General features: G+C 39.4%; 3 protein-coding genes across 3 annotated transcripts; 1 reads left to right on the plus strand and 2 right to left on the minus strand.

The window, feature by feature from the left end:
• Nucleotides 1-1,147: 1,147 nt before the first annotated feature.
• Nucleotides 1,148-3,484, minus strand: LOC120720139 (homeobox expressed in ES cells 1-like). Its single transcript, XM_040009767.1, has 4 exons — nucleotides 3,382-3,484; nucleotides 2,448-2,557; nucleotides 2,217-2,318; nucleotides 1,148-1,426 (listed from the first exon to the last, which is right to left on the minus strand). Exons 1-4 carry the CDS (start codon nucleotides 3,482-3,484, stop codon nucleotides 1,241-1,243), a joined length of 501 nt encoding a protein of 166 aa, XP_039865701.1. The 3' UTR covers nucleotides 1,148-1,240.
• A 3,097-nt stretch (nucleotides 3,485-6,581) lies between these two features.
• On the plus strand, nucleotides 6,582-7,720 carry LOC120716295 (nuclear factor 7, ovary-like). Its single transcript, XM_040003774.1, has one exon. The coding sequence runs from the start codon at nucleotides 6,856-6,858 to the stop codon at nucleotides 7,492-7,494; it is 639 nt and encodes a 212-aa protein (XP_039859708.1). The 5' UTR covers nucleotides 6,582-6,855; the 3' UTR covers nucleotides 7,495-7,720.
• A 1,296-nt stretch (nucleotides 7,721-9,016) lies between these two features.
• On the minus strand, nucleotides 9,017-13,844 carry LOC120716289 (cytochrome c1, heme protein, mitochondrial). Its single transcript, XM_040003761.1, has 7 exons — nucleotides 13,714-13,844; nucleotides 11,972-12,162; nucleotides 11,593-11,719; nucleotides 11,225-11,382; nucleotides 10,974-11,134; nucleotides 10,007-10,107; nucleotides 9,017-9,701 (listed from the first exon to the last, which is right to left on the minus strand). Exons 1-7 carry the CDS (start codon nucleotides 13,792-13,794, stop codon nucleotides 9,597-9,599), a joined length of 924 nt encoding a protein of 307 aa, XP_039859695.1. The 5' UTR covers nucleotides 13,795-13,844; the 3' UTR covers nucleotides 9,017-9,596.
• Between the last annotated feature and the right edge of the window lie 5,242 nt (nucleotides 13,845-19,086).

Consider the following 19,086-nt stretch of genomic DNA (forward strand, 5'->3'; position numbering starts at 1 on the left):
GTAAAAATGCTGTCTCACTTTGTTAGTCCAGTGTTGGACTGGTGGATGGTGACATGTCCAGGTTGTATGCTCTTAAATGCCTGTCCCTGAATGGGTTGAAAAAAACTGAGAAAGAGCCTAAATTATTGATCGTATCTCCAGACTCCCCAGAACCAAATCCAGTGGTGCATCTTTTGAGGTGGAACAAGCTCAATCCATACATCCTACAACCCAGAGAACCCAAAAGATCAGTGCCCACATCGTAACATCAGATACAACACTCCAGAGTCCTGGGTGAGAGCTATTTTGGCTGAATGACAGAGGCCCAGCTTCACTGTTATGCAGTCTTTCACCACCAATAAGGTGGCAAACCTGCCCAAGTCACATAGTTAACTGTTCCTGTGAGACACAGTAGGGATGGGAAAGAGACATATTAATAGTAGGTGTTGCAAAATTCAAAATCTGAGATGGAAGCACTACAAAAATTTCATGCTTGAGTGTGGACATAGTTACTCAACATTTGAGGATTTGTGGAAGAGGTGCAGTGGTGAGCACTGTTGCCTCATAGCAAGAAGGATTAAGGTTAGAACAGTTTGCATGTTCTCCCTGGGGGTTGCAGATGCATGGGTTTTCTCTGGATGCTACCAAATGTCAAAGACATGTTAGGCTAACTGGTGAGTCTCATCTAGATAAAAATGTTCAAAGCGATGCATAGTCAAAGTAGCATTTAGTAAGGAGTATTTTGAGCTCTCAGTAAGACTTAGAGCACAAAATATAAATGCTGGCCCATTGCTGCAAATATGCTAAAGTAAAGATTCACAGTGCAAAAAACAAACAAACACAAGACTCAATAGCCTAATCGTTTTTAATCAAAATGTGCATTGCTAATAAAATAAAGACCTATTTACACAGTGAGACACAATAAGATTGTACAGAGACAGCATTACACAGACCGATCTACAGCAGATCTCACTAAACATTTTTACTTCCAAATCTCCAGAATGTCAAACATTATATTTTATCAGTATGTTCAACTTGAGGAATTTATTTTCAGTGCCAAAAAACAATTACCTGTATTTGTACCACTAACTGAGATAAAACAGTGCGAAACAACTCTGACATTAAATTGTCTCCATTTTTTTTCACTGTCATGTTTTTGAACAGAAGAAAGACAAAAGACAGAACCTGGAAGAAACTGATGATGTGTGGAGCAGTAGAACAATAAATCCTGCATAAGAGCAGGAACAGAAAAAGTCCTTAGTCAGCCTTCTTTTTCTGCCTCAACCTGAGAGAGGAGCTCTCTGTCACCTCGCCTGCCCAGCCTGACCTTCAGATGACCAATGACCTCATGTCCGACCCCGAGGTCAGCCACAGCTGTCTGAACCAGCTGCAGTCGGGTTTCTCTGAGCGAACGCCTCAGTTTGGCGCGTCGATTTTGAAACCAGATCTGAGAGAGAGAGAGAGAGACTGGGTTATTCTAAGTGGACATTTGACATTTTTTCTTATATATACACACATATATTATATGCACTAAGTCTGCTAAATACTGATACCCTAAACACAAAGCCCCAGCCTTAAAAAAGTAACTACATGACACAGAAACTTATTTTGCAACAGTTAAGATAGTTCTGCTTGGTACTGTTTATTAAAACACTTTTCAACAGTGCAGACATGTTATTTCTCATTTTCATAGTTCTGATAGTCTGGGTAAAGATTCAGTTCAGTTGGTTTAGTTGCCGCTCCTCCCTGAGCCTGGTTCTGCTGGAGGTTTGTTCCTGTTTAAAGGGAGTTTTTCCTTCCCACTGTTGCCAAAGCACTTCCTCATAGGGGATCATATGATTGTTGGGGTTTTTTGTTTTCTTTGTAGTATTGTAGGGTCTTTACCTTACAATATAACACTCGTTGAGGCAACTGTTGTTGTGATTTGGTGCTATATAAATAAAACTGAGCTCAATTGAATCTAATTATTTATCAACTCCAACTCTAACATGGCAGATGGCACAGGACTATGTGAAACTTAAGCACACACATCCAGATCTGTTTTCTAACATGTAGTGTTTAAACCTCACAGCTGACCTATAAGACCTGCAAACAGTTTGATGGATGAAATCTAAGGAGTTTCAGGGGAAAAGCACAATCACTGGGTCCTGAAATTAAATATAGTAGGAGCAAGGGCAGGGAATGACAAACGTGAAGCGGTAATACATTTGGTTTTTCAATATTCTGTATGAAGCTACCTGTATTCTGTCCTCATCCAAGTTGAGTCTCTCTGCCAGCTGTTCCCTCAGCTGAATACCAGGATAACAATTCACCTGAAACACTGTCTCCAGTATATTCACCTGGGAGGATGCACACAATGATATTAACCCAGGAAAAAACCTTTATTACCTCCTATAATAGATGGATGTCGTGATCACTGTATCATAATTGAACAGAATTATTGAAGAACTGGCTGATAAACTGATTACCTGGCTGGTGGTAAAGGCAGTGCGTGGTCTGCGTCCGATATACCAGTTTGATGTCGGCTGGGAGTTTAGCTGCTGCTGTTGTTCTCTGTTCTCGCTCTCCACATTATTTTCTGGTTTAATGGAGAAAAATAAAAGAGCATTTCACATTAATGCGGCAATTATAATCAAACGCAACATTTAGGCAGCATTAAGCCAAATTCTAAAAGTAACACTGGAAGTAAGATTTACTTTTCACACTGATGAATCTTACAAATGCAAAATATGAAATATATAATTTAAGAAAAATTATGTAGATAAATGTAACATAATAAATTATGCTTTACTTTGGCTTGATTTTGAGTTTTGTGTAATGAGCCAGAGAAAGCTTAGTTTAGTGGGTTACTTCCAGTCTGTTGCCACTGCTCAACTGTAAAATAAAAATGAAACCTGGTATGAGGGACAACAAGAAAGGAACAAGCAGGAGAACAAAGAAAGACATGAAAGAGAAGAAAAATGCATGTTCTTCAAAAGCAATGGATTTAAACATAGACTAATAAACTCAGTTTGTTTCCTGTACAGCAATCGGACGTAAGGAATCGCCCCCAATCAGGTTTTAAAAAAATACTGAAAGTGTCAGACTGAAACACTCAAAGTTTAGTATCAACTGGAGGATGTTATGTTACAAAAATTACAGACTGAGCAGTTTTATAATGACACAAACATGAATCAATGTTGTGATTCAGTGTAATCTAATTGCAATTTTTTCTACAAAAAAACAGACAAAAATGAACCTTTAAACCTAAACTTTAATATTACATATGATAACTGGTTCAGTTTGGATTTTTTTGTTTTTAAATGCTTTGGAAATCATGTCGTATTACAGACCAGAGGTTAGCACTTCATCAGTAACAAACAGACTACCCATTACTAACTCTTTAGACCTTTTGTTCCTTACCTGCCCAGGGTCGGTGGAGTTTCAGGCAGTTTCCGGGTCTTTCCAAACCCAGAATCCGATCAATGGAAAATGCCAGCCTGCTTTCAATTGTCACAGACGCCATAATGATTACTCTGACTTATAAACAATGCTGAAAGCCGAGGGCCCCCGGCCTGCAAACAACAATCTTATGTCGTTGTAAAGAAAGAACGAATCCAAAAATCAAGTAGTAGTTGATCGCACTGTGGTCCTTTAGCCCTGTAGTCTAAAATAAACTGAAGAGGCCAGTGCCTGTTTTAGTCTGAGGTGCATGAAGCAGCAGGACAACAAACGGATGACTGCTGGTTTAAATGGGAATGGGAGGTTTACAATGGTCACCAATTAGAACTAAGAAGTCCTTTTTTCCATGTGAATAAGATTCCCCGAGGTTCCACATAGGAGCTAATCTCAGCTAATTGTGTCTGTGTGACCTAAAGACAGCATAAATATTTAACTCCAGTCAAATACAAGACGGCAAAAGTATTTGCAAAATTCACAGGAAACAAAAACAGCTCATCTGACAGCATTTGTGCAAATGTGTAAGTTTCTCTCCCAGATGATAAACTGTATGAGTGTATGTGTGAGATTAGGTTGGGAAGTCTTTTTTTGAAAACTGCCACCATGAAACAAATACAAAGCAACACTGACTCCTTTTCTTCTAAATTAGCAAAGTAGAAAATCAGTTTAGTTTTCACAGTAAAAAAAACCTACATCCTTCTGTTACAAGACTGAGGCAGAAGTTAAACTAATAATAATGATAATGATAATAATGATCCAGTGAGATCCACTAATGCTATTAGCTTAATCTGTTTGTGTTGTGATGCAGATGAAGCTCGTAGTGTCTGAATGCAGTCTGAATCAGCAGGCAGGAAACCCTTTTCAGAAACAGCTTAGCTCTTAATGAAGGCCTAGGGCAGCTTTAAATCAACAGCACACTTGTTTATTTATCCATGAATGAAAGGTGGGACGGATGTGACTACATGCAGAGAGAAAAGCCACTTAAACTAAACCTCAGTGTGACTGTGGCCGTAGAGTTGAAGCAATATTTCAACATTACTTATCACAAGGCCGGGGACAAAAGAAGAACACCTTCCTTGGCTTTGTCCAAATTTAAAAATAATGAGAAACAGAAATGTAAAAACAGCAGTAACAGCTTCTTGTTTTCTCTGTAAATGGTTTTCAGAAACATTTCCAGCATTGTTTAAAATGGAAAGGTACAAACACTGCCAACTCCCAAATGGCATTTAAGACCCCGTGTGAAATCAGTCTCAGATTTCGTGTGTTTGCACTCTACGAGATGTGGAGATTCAGCAACACACAGCAGACACGGGGAGCTTTAAAAGAAGGGAATACTAATGATCTGTCTGATTTAAAGCATCAACACGTCCTCAAACACCAGCATGAGGTCGAAGACAGACACACAAGGGCCAAAATCAAAATCCACAACCATCAAACTCTGGAAACAAACACAGCCAACATATAAGCACCACAATTTTTAAACAACAATTTCAGTATGTTATCTTTAAAGCACTAAAAAAAAAAAGAACGTAATCAACATAATAAGGAAAATAAGGACACACATAGCTTGTGATTCAGGAGGATGACAGGCTATGTGTGTCGTAAATCTGTCACTTTCAAAGGTATGAATACAGTATACATGCTAAAATCCTAACATTGTGTGTGAGGACACATAGATAACATACCAACAATTTGAGGACATGACTGACACAGTGTGTACTCTAAGTTTTTTTTGTGCATCTGTAAATGCTATTGTTGCTGTGCTGTGTTTAAAATTTAACATAATAAGTGTTTTCTTTGTCAGTCATTTCTGTTACAAATTACATATTTTTCAACTAAATTTGACCAATAAAAACTGATTTTGGTGCCTTTAAAACACCATGATGTCAAACCCAAATGCTACACATAATTCTGTTTCGCATTAAAATGTCTTTACACTCTACACAGGCCAGCCTTTCTCACTTTATCTCCGCTAGTTCCTTCTGCAGAGCAGCATATCAAAAATCCCTTGCACATTCCAACATGTTCACTAGAAAATGAGGGAGTGACAAATAGTTCATGCCGAGCAGGAAGAAGGGTGAGTTACAATAAGTGAAAAGATTCCTCTCTTAAATAAAGACTTTGGAATTCATTTAAATTGGCTTTGGAATTTTACTCCTGTTTGCTGAAACAAATGACTGAGACAACCTTAAAATACAATGAAAATAATCAAAATAAAAAAATACATAGCAGTAAACTGGTTACCTTATCTTGTCTTATCTTATCGTTAATACCAGGGTGGAAGTCTATTTTTGTCATGTGTGGAAGAGAAAGCATATTTTGTTAATATTAATTCCTTATTTTAGCTCTGAATATATGACAGTTACTAACCCTGTGATGCTAAATGTGTTGTATTATTATTCATTCACTCTGCATCATCAGTGTGAAAAACTACTGTTTACAATCACACACATGCAGTTTTTTTCCAGTGAGGAATACATTATACAGAAATGCCAGATATAGCAAAAATTATATTTAATATTGGTATTTAGTTTATTTAAAAAATAACAGAAGGCTTAATAAAAAGTTTGGTTCTCAAATAATTTGAACTGAATTTTGTGGCAATTTTTTCATGGTTCAGCCTTTACAGAGTTAAAGCTCCGCCCCTTATGTAACACACTTGAGATATTCCAGTAACAGTTTGTCGTTTTTCCGCATCTTGCTTTCCACCCCCATCCCCTCCCGCCCAGCACACACACTCAAGTGACTCGAAACTTTATTTAGCTCAGGCAGATCACATCAGCAGCATCTACTCCGAGAGAGCAGGAGGAGGTTCCTTAATTCTGGCACTTCAACCTGCTACAACACCGTATGCTGAAGTTTGCTGTAAGTTTTACTGAAGGCATGATCCAAAGGTAAAGTAAATATCAGTGAGGATAAAGTTGTGACTGACTACATTCCTTCTATGCTTTCAGATTCACCCAGAGAGAAATGTCTTTCAGATCAAATGATGATCTCTCCTGTCCTGTCTGCCGTGATATATTTAGAGATCCTGTTGTCCTCTCATGCAGCCACAGCTTCTGCAAAGCTTGCCTGAGGATCTGGTGGACAGAGAAACGAATACAGGAGTGTCCAGTTTGTAAAAGAACATCATCGAGGAGGAGGACCCAACTTGCAAATTAGTATTAAAAAAACTGTGTGATTCAGTGTTACAGAGGAGACAGAGGAGAACTTCTGCAGTGTCTGAGACCCTCTGCAGTCTCCACGGTGAGAATCTCAATCTCTTCTGTGTGGACCATCAGCAGCCAGTATGTGTCGTCTGTCTGCATTCAGATGAGCACTCCAGACACAAATTCAAACCAATTAATGAAGTTGCATCAGTTAACAGAGCTCACCTCCAGAAATCCCTGAAACCCTTAAAAGAGAAACTGAAGCTTTTTCAACAAGTTAAAGAAAACTATGAGAAAACGGCAGAGCATATCAAGGTCCAGGCCCAAACCACAGGGAGGCAGATCAAGGAGCAGTTTCAGAGGCTGTGCCAGTTTCTACAAAAAGAAGAGGAAAACAGAACAGAAAAGTCAGGAGATTACAGATAAGATTAAGGCTCTGAGCAGAGAGATGGACAGTCTTTCAGACGCAATCAGTGAAGAGAAGGAGCTGAGAGCTGGAGACGTCTCATTCCTGCAGAACTACAAGATCGCAACAATAAGAGCTCAACGGCGCCCCCTGCTGGATGACCCACAGCTGGTTCCAGGAGCTCTGATAGATGTGGCCAAACACCTGGGCAACCTGGCCTTCAACATCTGTAACATGAAGAAACTGTTTTCCTACTCACCTGGGATTCTGGATCCCAACACAACAAATCCAGAACTCGTTCTGTCAGAACATCTGACCAGTGTGAGACGTGAAAGTGAACAGAAGCTCCCTGACAACCCCGAGAGGTTTGATTACTGTCGCATTGTTCTGGCCTCTGAGGGCTTTAACTCAGGGACTCACAGCTGGGACGTTGAGGTTGGAGAAAGCGAGGACTGGTTTGTGGGTGTTGCTGCAGAGTCCATTCAGAGAAGGGAAAGCGCCCGTCCTGTTTATGGAAAATAGGATGCTTTAATGGTAATTACATAGCACGGTGCTTATCGGATCCCTCGTTGGCTCTTACACTGAAAACAAAGCCCAGAAAGGTCAGAGTTCACCTGGACTGGTACAGGGAATACTGTCGTTCTTTGACCTAGATACGAACACACACATACACACCTTCACACACACTTTCACAGAGAAGCTGTTTCCATATTTTAACACTGTAAATGTGTATCCACTGAAGATAATACCCAGGAAAATAGCGCTAGAACCCTGGTCAGACAGTATTAGTGTAGGAGTCTAAATCCATTTTTTAAAAAGTAATTAAAGGATTTCTGTTAGTGTCACATTCAGTGTTGTTACGTTTGATGTGATCAATATAAAGGGTTAGCATTTTTAAATTGGTCAGATTTCATAACTCATTAGTTTAAGAAATATTTAAGATTCATATGCAAATTATATATTTTTTGGCACTTAAAGGTGGGATAATTATTTAGTATAATTAATTTATGCATTCTATGTGTGCTTATTATTGGATGCCATTTCTATATAAGGTTTAATTTGGACATGCACTGAGAAAGGGGAAAAAAGGCACTTATTGCATTTTTAAGATTTTCGTAAGGGTTTAATATGAAACGTATCACCGCCATGACGTTTGGAAATATCTTGGTATGAAGTAAAGGGCCTCAGTGAAGTTTATCAGAGTCTCCTGGATCTGTTTGTCTGGAAGTGTGGATTCCATTGAGGGAGGAACTTAGGAGTATCGCGCTAAGGATTCATTCATTAGGATTTACAATTAGTGTTGACTGAAAACCTTTTGTACCCATTCCAGCTGTCATTCAAATACATTAAATTACAGGTTCTACACCAGCATCACCACGTAGCTGTGGGAAACATGTACCTGAATGTATGGATTTAATCATAGTATAATGTGCCAAATTGAATGTAAGTGCAAATGATGCCATTCAAAGTATTGGAAGACGTATTTAAATATCTAAAGATTTCACTTAGAAATAAATTAATCAAGTGCAATAGAATATGTTTATTTTAAAAAATATTGTAATTCTTCCTTTAAGCTCCTTTCTAATCATGTCTTATTTCTACATACTTTGCACATTATTTGAAAAATCTATTTTCCTTTAACGTGGCTAATGTGTCTGAAAACAAAACTTCAGGAGATGTGTTGAAGTGCTTGGAAAAAAAAGTTTAAGTCTTAAATGTTACTTGACATCAATACAATATTGTTTGTTTCAAAATTTATTTCAAACAAAGAAATCTGAAGGTGCTGCTGAAGATTCGCAGCAGTGTCATCCATGTAGAAAGAAAAATGTAAACGTTTATGTGACTCTGTATTTCATTAAACTACAGAAAAATAAAATCAGAGTTGAATCAGACCAAAGAAGCAGTGACGTTTCTCTCTGGAGGTCAGAAGTCGGGAGATTGTTTAATGAATATGTGACAAAGTTTAGAAGCAGAACGTCACAGGCAGCATTTAAATGTGTGAATTTCGCTGCTGTCTGAAATAAAACACATGCCCACAGAAAGGTTCCTTTAAGATAATTTATTTTGTACAATAAAACTGAAGTCTAGAGCATGCTTTGTGGAGAAGACGGTGGAAGAAGGACTTCTCACACACCCTGGATGTTTCACTTCTCACCACTTGCATTGCTATTGAGTATCTTACAAAGATGGACAGTCAATCAACTTAGCAGTCAATTGTGACAAAGAGACTGATACGAGATGTCAAAACAGGAACTGCTACCAGTAGTTAACTCGTTGCCGATCAAACAAACTTTGCAGCAGGTGCGTTCAAGAACACCACAAATCTGAAACAAACATGAACCACAATATGCAGGATACTTAAAAAAAAACAAAAAACTTTCATAATATTTGTTCTACCATGCCACCAGCTTAATAAAAAAAAAAAAAAAAAAAAAAAAAAAATCTGTAAGAATAAACATAGTACATCCACTCCAAGTTCTGTTCCCCCTCTCAGAAAGGCATGTTTGTGTTTGTCAGTAATTATGTGGCTAAGATCATCACACGGTGAGCATTGTGGGGTCATTGAACGCAGCCCTCTCCGTTTTCGGCCCAGGTTGGGGTGTGTGAGAGGTGTTTTGTTCCATTTACTTAGGAGGCCTGTAGGCGATCTTCCTGCTCTTCAGCACAGACCACCTGTGTCTCTTCATGTAGTAGAGCAGAGGCACAATGATAGCTGAGCCCATCAGCAGCTGATAGGAGAAAGAGAACACAAACATTAACCAATGCCAAGATCCATGCTTAGACATGTTTTCTATGTTTTAAATATTCTTGAGACGACAGGAAGGTCACATAAGAAGTCGTACAGTTTAGTGCATGACATAAAAACTTTTATTTTATACCCACAACATGTGTCCTGTAAAATATCTTACAGAGTTGCATGTGTTGATTTAATTAAACATATCTAAATTTGGAGTATCACTCAATTAAGAATGGGTGTCACTTAAAATGACACCCAAAGACAAAAAACAGGCACTCCAGTTGGTGAGAGGTGTACCTTCAGTCCCATGCGTTTGCGTTGGTCATGCTCGGGCTCAGCAGCCCACCTTAAGAAAGTACACACATCCTTAGCAACCTGACTCATGGTGGCAGGGGTTCCTATAAGAAACCAAGAGAACAGAAACCATCAGCAACACTTTTTTCATTTGTTCCTTCCAACCCCCCCCCTCCAAACTGTCATGCTTCATTTATCAATGTAATAACAAATTACTTTGCAATAAAGTTATTGAAGTCATTTATGTGCAGCAAAAGAGTTGATTTAACCAATTTAGCGCACTGGAAACACTTAAAATATGCTACTCAACACAGCAAATGGATTCACTCAGGCCTCACTCTGAATGCCACAAGTCACAAAGAGGCGTCTTTCTGTCACATCCTCTCAGAATGGTGAACAGATTTTGATCTATAAAACGCCAGTGTTTAAAAAAGTAAACCTGCGGAACGACTGGGCAATATTTTCTGCCAGAAAAGGATACATTGAGCAAAGAGCTGCAAGTGTTTTTGAAATCCATGAATTTCAGAAGACTTCAGACAAAAAAAAAAAGCCAATTAAATGCTTGTTACTGTCTATTTGGTGAATTCCCACATTCATTTCCATCCACCATTATATTTTATGACGATTTTATTTTTTAAATTCGCCTTAGACAATATGATCACTACTGAGCAATCCACCCCGCACTCTTAGTTTCAAACTTGAGTCACAGCTAACCAGACAGCATGGCCCTTGCAGTCTCCTATGCCCCTACCTGGAAGCTCATTAGGCGTCTGCAGTGAAACCCAAAAACACAAGTGTATGTATATTAAAAGGTAACAGGAAAGGCATGTTTTGCATGTCTTCGTTTTTTGGTTCACTCTAACAAACTGAAACTCTTTCTAAAGAGGGGGAAAAAAACAAAACAGAAAATAGTGCTCCCATTTCTGTAGCTGGAGAGAAGATTATCCAAACATGCACCTGCACTTCTTACCATCATCATACTCCAGAATTTCATTGTAGATCGGTGGGGCCATGCCAATAGCCTGCCCAGGGAAGTAGGGGTTGTAGTAAAGTCCCTCTCTCACTATCACTCCTGCAGGAGGGTCGCAGTAACCCGTCAGCAGGCTGAACACGTAGTCTTCTCCTCCGTGTCTGCAGGGAGCAGAAGGGTGAAACGAGTTAATGCTAAGGATACTGCAGATTTTGCACCTTTCAGAGTAAACACAGGTTTTCAGGACTTACCTGGCGTTCACAATGTAGCTAAGGTCTGGAGGCAGGGCGCCATTGTTGGCGGCCCTGGCTGCCTCGGGGTTGGGGTAGGGCTTTGGGAAATAGTCTGACAGCTTTCCTGGCCGGGTGAACATCTCGCCACTCTCATCAGGACCATCAACTACCTCTACCTAAACACAAATCATGAGAAGAGATAGGTCACCACCTACGGGCAGAACTTACTTCTACAGATAAAAACAATGAGACAATTTAAAAAAAAAAAAAAAAAAAAAAAAAAAAAAAAGATTCGGTCTGACTAAAATACCATTATGTGATTAAATTAGAATATTGGCAGAATCAAGACTATTCACAGGATCACATCTCCCCACATATAGACTCACCTCTTCAGCGATGGTCTTCACCTCGTCCTCTGTGTGCGACACTCCCACGAGGTTTCTGAAAGCCAGGTATTCCATACTGTGGCAAGCTGAGCACACCTGCTTATACACCTGGTAACCACGGCGAATACTGTGGGAGGCAGAGACAAAGATATGAAACATAACGAGTTATTTTATAAGAGCTGTCTGAAACTGCCAAAACAGACTTTCAATGAAAAATTCAGTCTGTATAAAGAAAACAAACGTGAATAAAGTGAAATTCTCTGCAAACTCAAGTCTTCAAAGCCAGCTAATTTTTTTAGTGGCAGTTTTACATTCAGTGCCTTTCATCACTGGAAGGATGTTTACAAACACTTGAACAGTCTGTATACATTCAACTCACCTAGCATGGTCCAGAGAGGACAGAGGTCCAGCGTGACTCCAGGGGTACTGAGGGGGATGAAGCTCCAACTCGGATGCTTTAACCGACTGGTGCAATATCAGTGCAAGCCCGGCTCCACCGGCTGTGACCACACCCAGCGTTGTCAGGGCAACCTTCTTCCCCCTTGGCAGGCTGGCGAAGGACATGCTGGCCTGTGAATGGAAATAGGCACAAAAAGTTACTTTAACAAACTCATCCAATAAGGGTAATCTACAGACGACTATCCATTACATTCAGTTACTTTAAATTATATTAGAGCTGAAATGTACTTTGCTTGGGCATGGCGCCCAAGTCTACCGGGCTACTGGATATCCAAGCACATTTGACAATTTATTTTTTGGTCTGAGTACATAATTATTTTTCAAATTTACAGTTTCCCAGTGAGGCTAAGGTCTTCCTGCTTTGTGTTGACCTTTTGGCTGGTATCCTTCAACATCACACAGCTCTCTCTGTGGACTACAAGAATAATTCTTGTTCTACTCTGAAGAATTGCTATGAGCTGAAGGCCAAGGCTGAGTAAAACCTGCTGCAGGTAGAGAAGTTTGTGTGCAAGGTTTAGTTAATTGAGTGGCCCTTTTTTATAATCCAGTCTGGTTGTCCTTATGAAACTGCCCTTCACAGCTGATTTTGTAACCAGGTGTTAATGGCAGCATGCGATAACAGCATCCTCACATCAGCAAAACAAACATAACACACCAACCTCCACCTCTGACATAAAATAATGCATGGCAACATTAATTTAGGGTACTTTATTTTAGTTAAGGAAGAAAATCAATATAGTAGTTAATAGCCTAATGATTGGCATGCATGTCATTTACTAACAGGAATGCTCCAATTTAGCCATTTCTCGCTATGCCCTTCTCCATCTCTACTGGGATACTCCCTCTGATTAAGCATTAGTAAATAAGCAAATAGAGTTTGGGAATCATATCTTCGCAGTCTGAAGATTATATCCCCAATAATCAAAACAAAATGATCTCAAAGAAACTAAAGCTGAAAAACGTCTCCTTGTCCCTGAACCAGGTCACAAGCTCAGTTGGGGCCAAATGACAATTATGTTCAGCTTCTTAGGTATTTTCGGTTATATCCATCGTCTGAAACGCGCATCAGTGCATTGTAGACAGGGCACAGATATTTAGTTTGGCGATTGAAATTGAGGACGGTTTTTATTCACCGGAAGTCCTTTCAGTCCTTGAGATGCTAACTCTTTAGCAAGCTGTTTAGCTCAGCGACTTCAGCGGGTGTCGTTACTGACAGAAGTCAACAATCGCGACCCACGCCAGCTGAGTTTAAATATGCACAAATACAGTGGCCAAACAATTCACATTAATCTTCATGCATCGCTGGCCAATGTATATTTTAACCACGTTGCACGTTTGCCGGGTGCTGGACACGACATCATCGTTTAGCTCACCGGCTAGCTTCCTAAACACATTGAGGAGAACCTGCTTTAAACTGTCTGTGGCATTTAATTTTGGAGATACTGATGCCGTATCACTATCAAGAGGTTATGAGTGATAAAACATTTTAGGAATTAAAGCTACAGTTGTTGGTCAAATCCTAAAAAGTGTGGGAACACGAGTGACCTTGTCTCACCCCGCTGTCCGCACCAAGCTAACCTTAGCCAAGACACCTCACAGCACCGGTTTTCTATTAAATCGTGTCCTAAATACGTTCATGTGTGATAAATACTACTACACTACCTTGGAGGCCCTGAGAGTTTTCGGGGTGCTGAGGAGAGCCCTCCCGTTCCCCGATAGCACCACCGCTCGTAGCGCCGCCATCTTCTTTGCCGTTCTCGCTCTGCTCTGGAAGGAGTTGAGGCAGATAAACAGCTTGTTCCGGTCTGAAACTTCAAAATAAAGACGGTCAGTGTGAAGCGTTTTGGCCTCAATTGTCAAAATAAAATCGCTGAGACCCTGCCCTCCATATCTACAATGTATGAAAAAACAAGGAATTACTGAATACTGAGTACGTTCAAATTACTCTAGATTTATTTTGAGTTTTGCATTATTTGTATGCAGTTGGTTTATTTAAGTAACCAATTTCTGACATTTTCAACAGCTAGTTTGCCATAAACTGTGGCATACAATATTTCAGAAGTCAGTAAAAGCAAGACAGAATACATGTGTGTAAATAAGCGAGAGAGAGAGATGTAATAATGAAGCTGCAAGGAACAGAGGTAGAAGAGTTTAAATACCCAGACAACCACTCACACCTACAGACAGTTTAGAATCATGTCACTGCACTGTGGGATGAAGCCAGACTGCCTGAAGAGAAAACCCACCCAGACACATAGAACATCCCATCTGGACAACAAATTCAAACCTAGGACCTTTTTCCAGTGAAGTAATGGTGCTAACCACTACACCATCCTAGTACTATATAATACATTATATAATATAAATGTACATATTTTCACAAATTAAGATATAAGAAAGAAGTAATACAACTTTATGCTTATTTATTTATTTTAAAATAAATACCTCTGCAAGTGGAGAATATGGGCCTATTGCAGTGGCAATAAGTAGCGTATTGCGTATTTATTTTCTTCATACTGTCTCTTATTATGAAGGTAGATACAAAAGTACGCCGGATGTATAAGATGCTAGCTAACTTGACATAAATCTTACACAACTAATTTACACAACATTTTTTTTTGGGAGGGGGGGGGTGTTAAGTAACGTTTATTTGTAACATTCTGTCATTAATAACATAAAACTAGTATTTACAGATTTTACCCTTACAGCTTCTTTCTGACCAGATTTCTAGCAATGAATGAAATGTAAAGTTGTTTTTTTTTAAGAAAATGTGAAAATAGCCCCACCTAGTGGCCGCTCCAGGACTTTTCAGACATCCATCCATCCATCCGCTTCCGCTTATCCTTTTCAGGGTCGCGGGGGGCGCTGGAGCCTATCCCAGCTGTCATAGGGCGAAAGGCGGGGTACAACCTGGACAGGTCGCCAGTCTGTCGCAGGGCGACTTTTCAGACATTTTTACCTAAATTGCAAAGGCTGATGTCACACTTCTATCTGCTGCTATTTTAAACTTTTTTTTTCCCTGTAGGCTGACCTATGGCACTGTGAACGACTGAAAGCATGGTGAAATTTAAGGCTTTTACTTTTTTAATCAAATAAATAAATAAGTCAATAAAGTAATAAGTTATTAATTAAACTAAGATCTTTCAAAGCTACAGTCCTTTTATAACAATATGCATGCTGGGGGAGCAGGCTGAGGGTCGCAGATGCCAACAGACTCAATAAACTAATCCGTAAGGCCAGCAATGTTGTGGGGATGGAGCTGGACTCCCTCAAGGTGGTGTCGGAGAGGCGGATGCTGTCCAAGATAAAGACAATGTTGGATAACACCTCCCACCCACTCCATGACATGCTGGTCAGTCACAGGAGCACGTTCAGTGAGAGACTGAGATTACCGAAAAGCACCAGTGAACGACACAGGAAATCTTTCCTGCCTGTGGCCATCTCCCTGTACAACGCATCCACTTAACACACTGTTTGCTGCTATAACTACACATGTTTCTTTTTCAGCTATTTATTTATGAGTGACTTATGTATGTATGTATGTATGTATATATATATATGTATATATTGTACTATTCTTAGTTAGTGTATTGTCTGTCTTGTCTTAATGTTGGTTTATAATGGAGCACTGTAACAAAAAATAATTTCCCCCAGGGATCAATAAAGTATTCTGATTCTGATTCTGATAACAAGAGCTTTCTTTGTACCCCCTAAACTGTTCCTACATGAAGTCATATTCATGATGAAAAGATGTGTTTTCTTTCTTTCTTTCTTTCTTTCTTTCTTTCTTTCTTTCTTTCTTTCTTTCTTTCTTTCTTTCTTTCTTTCTTTCTTTCTTTTTCATGTACTCACTTTATTTATCAAAGTGGCAACAGTGACGCTTCATTTTAACCTTAGGGTCTCCATCCTTTGCCCTTTATGCATATTTTTAAGGGATTAAAAAAAAAAATCAACAATATGAACAGAAGGAATGATTACAGATTGCAAATTTTCTCACATTGTAGGTGTGGTACCTGCAAATTCCAGAAGGTGGAAGCAGAGTTACAAAAAATAGAATTCACTTAATAAGTTCATAGTAAAAACAAATAAATAAATATGAGCAAAAAATACAATTAAAGATAAAAAACAGTAGATTTAAATACAGATATAATAGATTTATTGGACTTGTTTTTAATTGTGAACACAGAAACAGGAAAATTCTCTGCAAGCATGAAGCTATAAAAACCCAAATATAAACAAAACCATTCAGTAAAACCAGAAATATACTACGACCCCCAACATATTTTGAAACAAGTATAAACCAGGGAAAAATTAAAAAAAAAAAGTATTGTGTGTAATAGTAGGTGTTATTACAACATGAATGAATCTTGTGTCTCCAGTATAGACATGAGACATTTTTCAGAAACACAGATGAATAAAGCAGAGCTTATCTAAATAATAAAACAACAAACATCCAGCTTGAAATATTAAGATACATAAAACATCTAACTTGTTTAAATGAAGTGAAGTTCATTGTAAGCTTAACTGCAGATGGATGTTTGCTGTTTAACAGCAGGCAGGTAATAAAGTATTAATCAGCCCCAGAAGTCACTGTCTCTGCTGGTGATTGTTGCTTGAAAGAAAAACTATTCCAGTTCAATTCGGTATTTTTTTTAGTTTACTTCTGTTGCACAGGTACCATTTTGCATTTTTGGGGGAGACTGGCCTGCAAGGCTGTATTTCTCATACTGTGAAATCTCACCATTTTTCCTGTTTCAATTAATATTTGTTTTTTTTGTTTTTTTCAGTAGCATCTGTGCAGTTGTTATCTGGCAGAAACTTGAATGTAAATCTTGCTTCTTCTTCCGGTTGCGCCCTTTAGGGATCGTCACAGCAGTTCATCTGGGTCCACCTCACCCTATCCCTAGCACCCTCTTCTGTCCCACCAACCCTCTGCATGTCCTCCTTCACTACATCCACAAACCAAAATATATATTTTTTGCCTTTTAACTGGCTTTTTTTTTGATAGATACAGCAAAGGTCAAAAGGAAAGTGGAGGGAAAGAGAGAAGGCAAGACATGCAGCAAAGGGGCACGGCTCGGACTTGACCCCGGGCCACCCGCTTTCAGCCATGCAGCATATGGTCACCTGCTCATCTGATTGGGCTAAACCGGCGCCCGGCAACTCGATATTTAACATCCTTTGTCGAATACATGCACTATTCCTTCTCTGCACATGTGCGAACCATCTCAACCCCGTCTCTCTAATCTAGTCAACAAACCTTCTCCACCTGAGCTGTTCCTCTGATGTAATCATTTCTGAATTTGCTCATTCTGATCACAGTGAAAATCTCTGCATCTTCAGCTCTGCCACTTCCAGCTCCACGTCCTGTCATTATTGCAGGTCTCACTACCATCTTGTAATTCTTCCCTTTCACTCTTGCTGCTGTCCTTTAATCATGGTAAATGGACTGATTTTGTATAGTGCTTTTCTACTCTTGTGAAGCACTTAAAGCACTTTGTACAACATGCCTCATTCACCCATTCATACGATCACTTTCTTATGCTTAAGTGTTTTTCTATCTGATATTCACACACTTTCATACTCCGATGGAGGCCTTGGAAAGCAACTTGGGGTTAGTATCTTGACCAAGGACATATGGCATGCAGACTGGGGCAGCCAGGGCTCAAACCACCAACGTTCCAATGAGTAGATGACCTGCTCTACCTCCTGAACACAAATCACCCCTCACAGTTGTCTCCACCTAATCCACACTACTTGTACTGTGTTGTTTGCCTGTCTTGTGCATTTTCTGTTGCCCTGGATGATTGACTCCAGGGAGATACATTTGTCCACTGTCACTACCACAACTCCTTGCATGTTCATGTTCTCATTCACACACGTTCTGTCTTACTTCTTCTTACTTTCATTCCTTTTTCCTCCACATAATGCCTCCACCTCTTCAGATTCTCAGCTACCAGTTCCATACTCACTAAAGATCACAATGCCATCAGCAAACATTGTAGTCCTTGTCTGCCCACCCGTCTATTACCACAGCAAACAAGAAGGGGCAAAAGTCACATCTGTAGAGCTCTTTATGGCATGAAGCCATACAACTGCTCACCGATCACCAACTCTCTTCTTAACCTGCTTCAGCTACTGTTTCCTGTAGCTTCTCCCTCATCAGCATTCTCCCTCTGTAGTTGATACAGCGCTGCACATCAGCCTTGTACTTGAAAATTGGTACCAGTACACTTCTTTTCAATCCCTCAGACATCCTCTTGTTCTCCAGGATTGTGTTAAATAATCTGATGAAAAAGTCCACTGCCTGTATGCTAGACAGTATCATCTAGGTCAACTCCCTGTCTGCTCTTCATAACCGTGGAAACTGGAATGTAAATAAAGCTCCAGAAATTTTTTTTTAGCATGTTTGTTAAAAAAAATAAAAAACATATGACACTTAATTTAACAGGTATCTCTTCCACAGCATGTCTTTTGCCCTGTCTTCTTCCCTCACCCCCCTCCCTGAGCCTGATTCTGCTGGAGGTTTCTTCCTGTTAAAGGGAGTTTTTCCTTCCCACTGTTGCCAAAGTGCTTGTTCATACGGGCACATATGATTGTTGGGGCTATCTCTGTTGTTTTATTGTAGGGTCTACCTTACAATATAAAGTGCCTTGAGGCGACTGTTATTGTGATTTGATGCTGTATAAATAAAACTGAATTGAACTGAATTCAATTGTATGGCAGTAACAAGGCCTGGGTGCAGCTACAGAAATGTTTTGAAACAACAGAGGGTTATTACCTTTTCACAGAGGCCCAGGTATAGACAGCATTTTATTCCCTTTATAAAAGAAATCATTATTTAAAAATTGAATTTTTATTTACTCCGGTTATCTTTATTCTATATTTAAAATTTGTTTGATGCATGTCTGAAACAAGTGTGATCTTCTGTAATGCTGCTTTTTGTCCCTATGTGTGATTCCAGCAGCTTTAAATAGACAATCTTGGGAGTTTTCAGGATGCAGAAAATTACTAAACCAATCGCTCGCTTTCTCA

Source organism: Simochromis diagramma, unplaced genomic scaffold (genome assembly GCF_900408965.1).
Source record: "Simochromis diagramma unplaced genomic scaffold, fSimDia1.1 OVJJ01000320.1, whole genome shotgun sequence".
NCBI classification, from domain to species: domain Eukaryota; kingdom Metazoa; phylum Chordata; class Actinopteri; order Cichliformes; family Cichlidae; genus Simochromis; species Simochromis diagramma.

Coding starts and splice junctions, on each gene's coding strand:
- LOC120720139 (XM_040009767.1), bottom strand. CDS start 3,484: ATGGCGTCTGTGACAATTGAAAGCAGGCTGGCATTTTCCATTGATCGG. Junction 2,558..3,381: donor ACTCCACCGACCCTGGGCAG/GTAAGGAACAAA, acceptor CCATTAAACCAG/AAAATAATGTGGAGAGCGAG. Junction 2,319..2,447: donor CTGCCTTTACCACCAGCCAG/GTAATCAGTTTA, acceptor GCATCCTCCCAG/GTGAATATACTGGAGACAGT.
- LOC120716295 (XM_040003774.1), top strand. CDS start 6,856: ATGAGAAAACGGCAGAGCATATCAAGGTCCAGGCCCAAACCACAGGGA.
- LOC120716289 (XM_040003761.1), bottom strand. CDS start 13,794: ATGGCGGCGCTACGAGCGGTGGTGCTATCGGGGAACGGGAGGGCTCTC. Junction 12,163..13,713: donor AAACTCTCAGGGCCTCCAAG/GTAGTGTAGTAG, acceptor TTCCATTCACAG/GCCAGCATGTCCTTCGCCAG. Junction 10,108..10,973: donor AATTCTGGAGTATGATGATG/GTAAGAAGTGCA, acceptor GGTTTCTTATAG/GAACCCCTGCCACCATGAGT.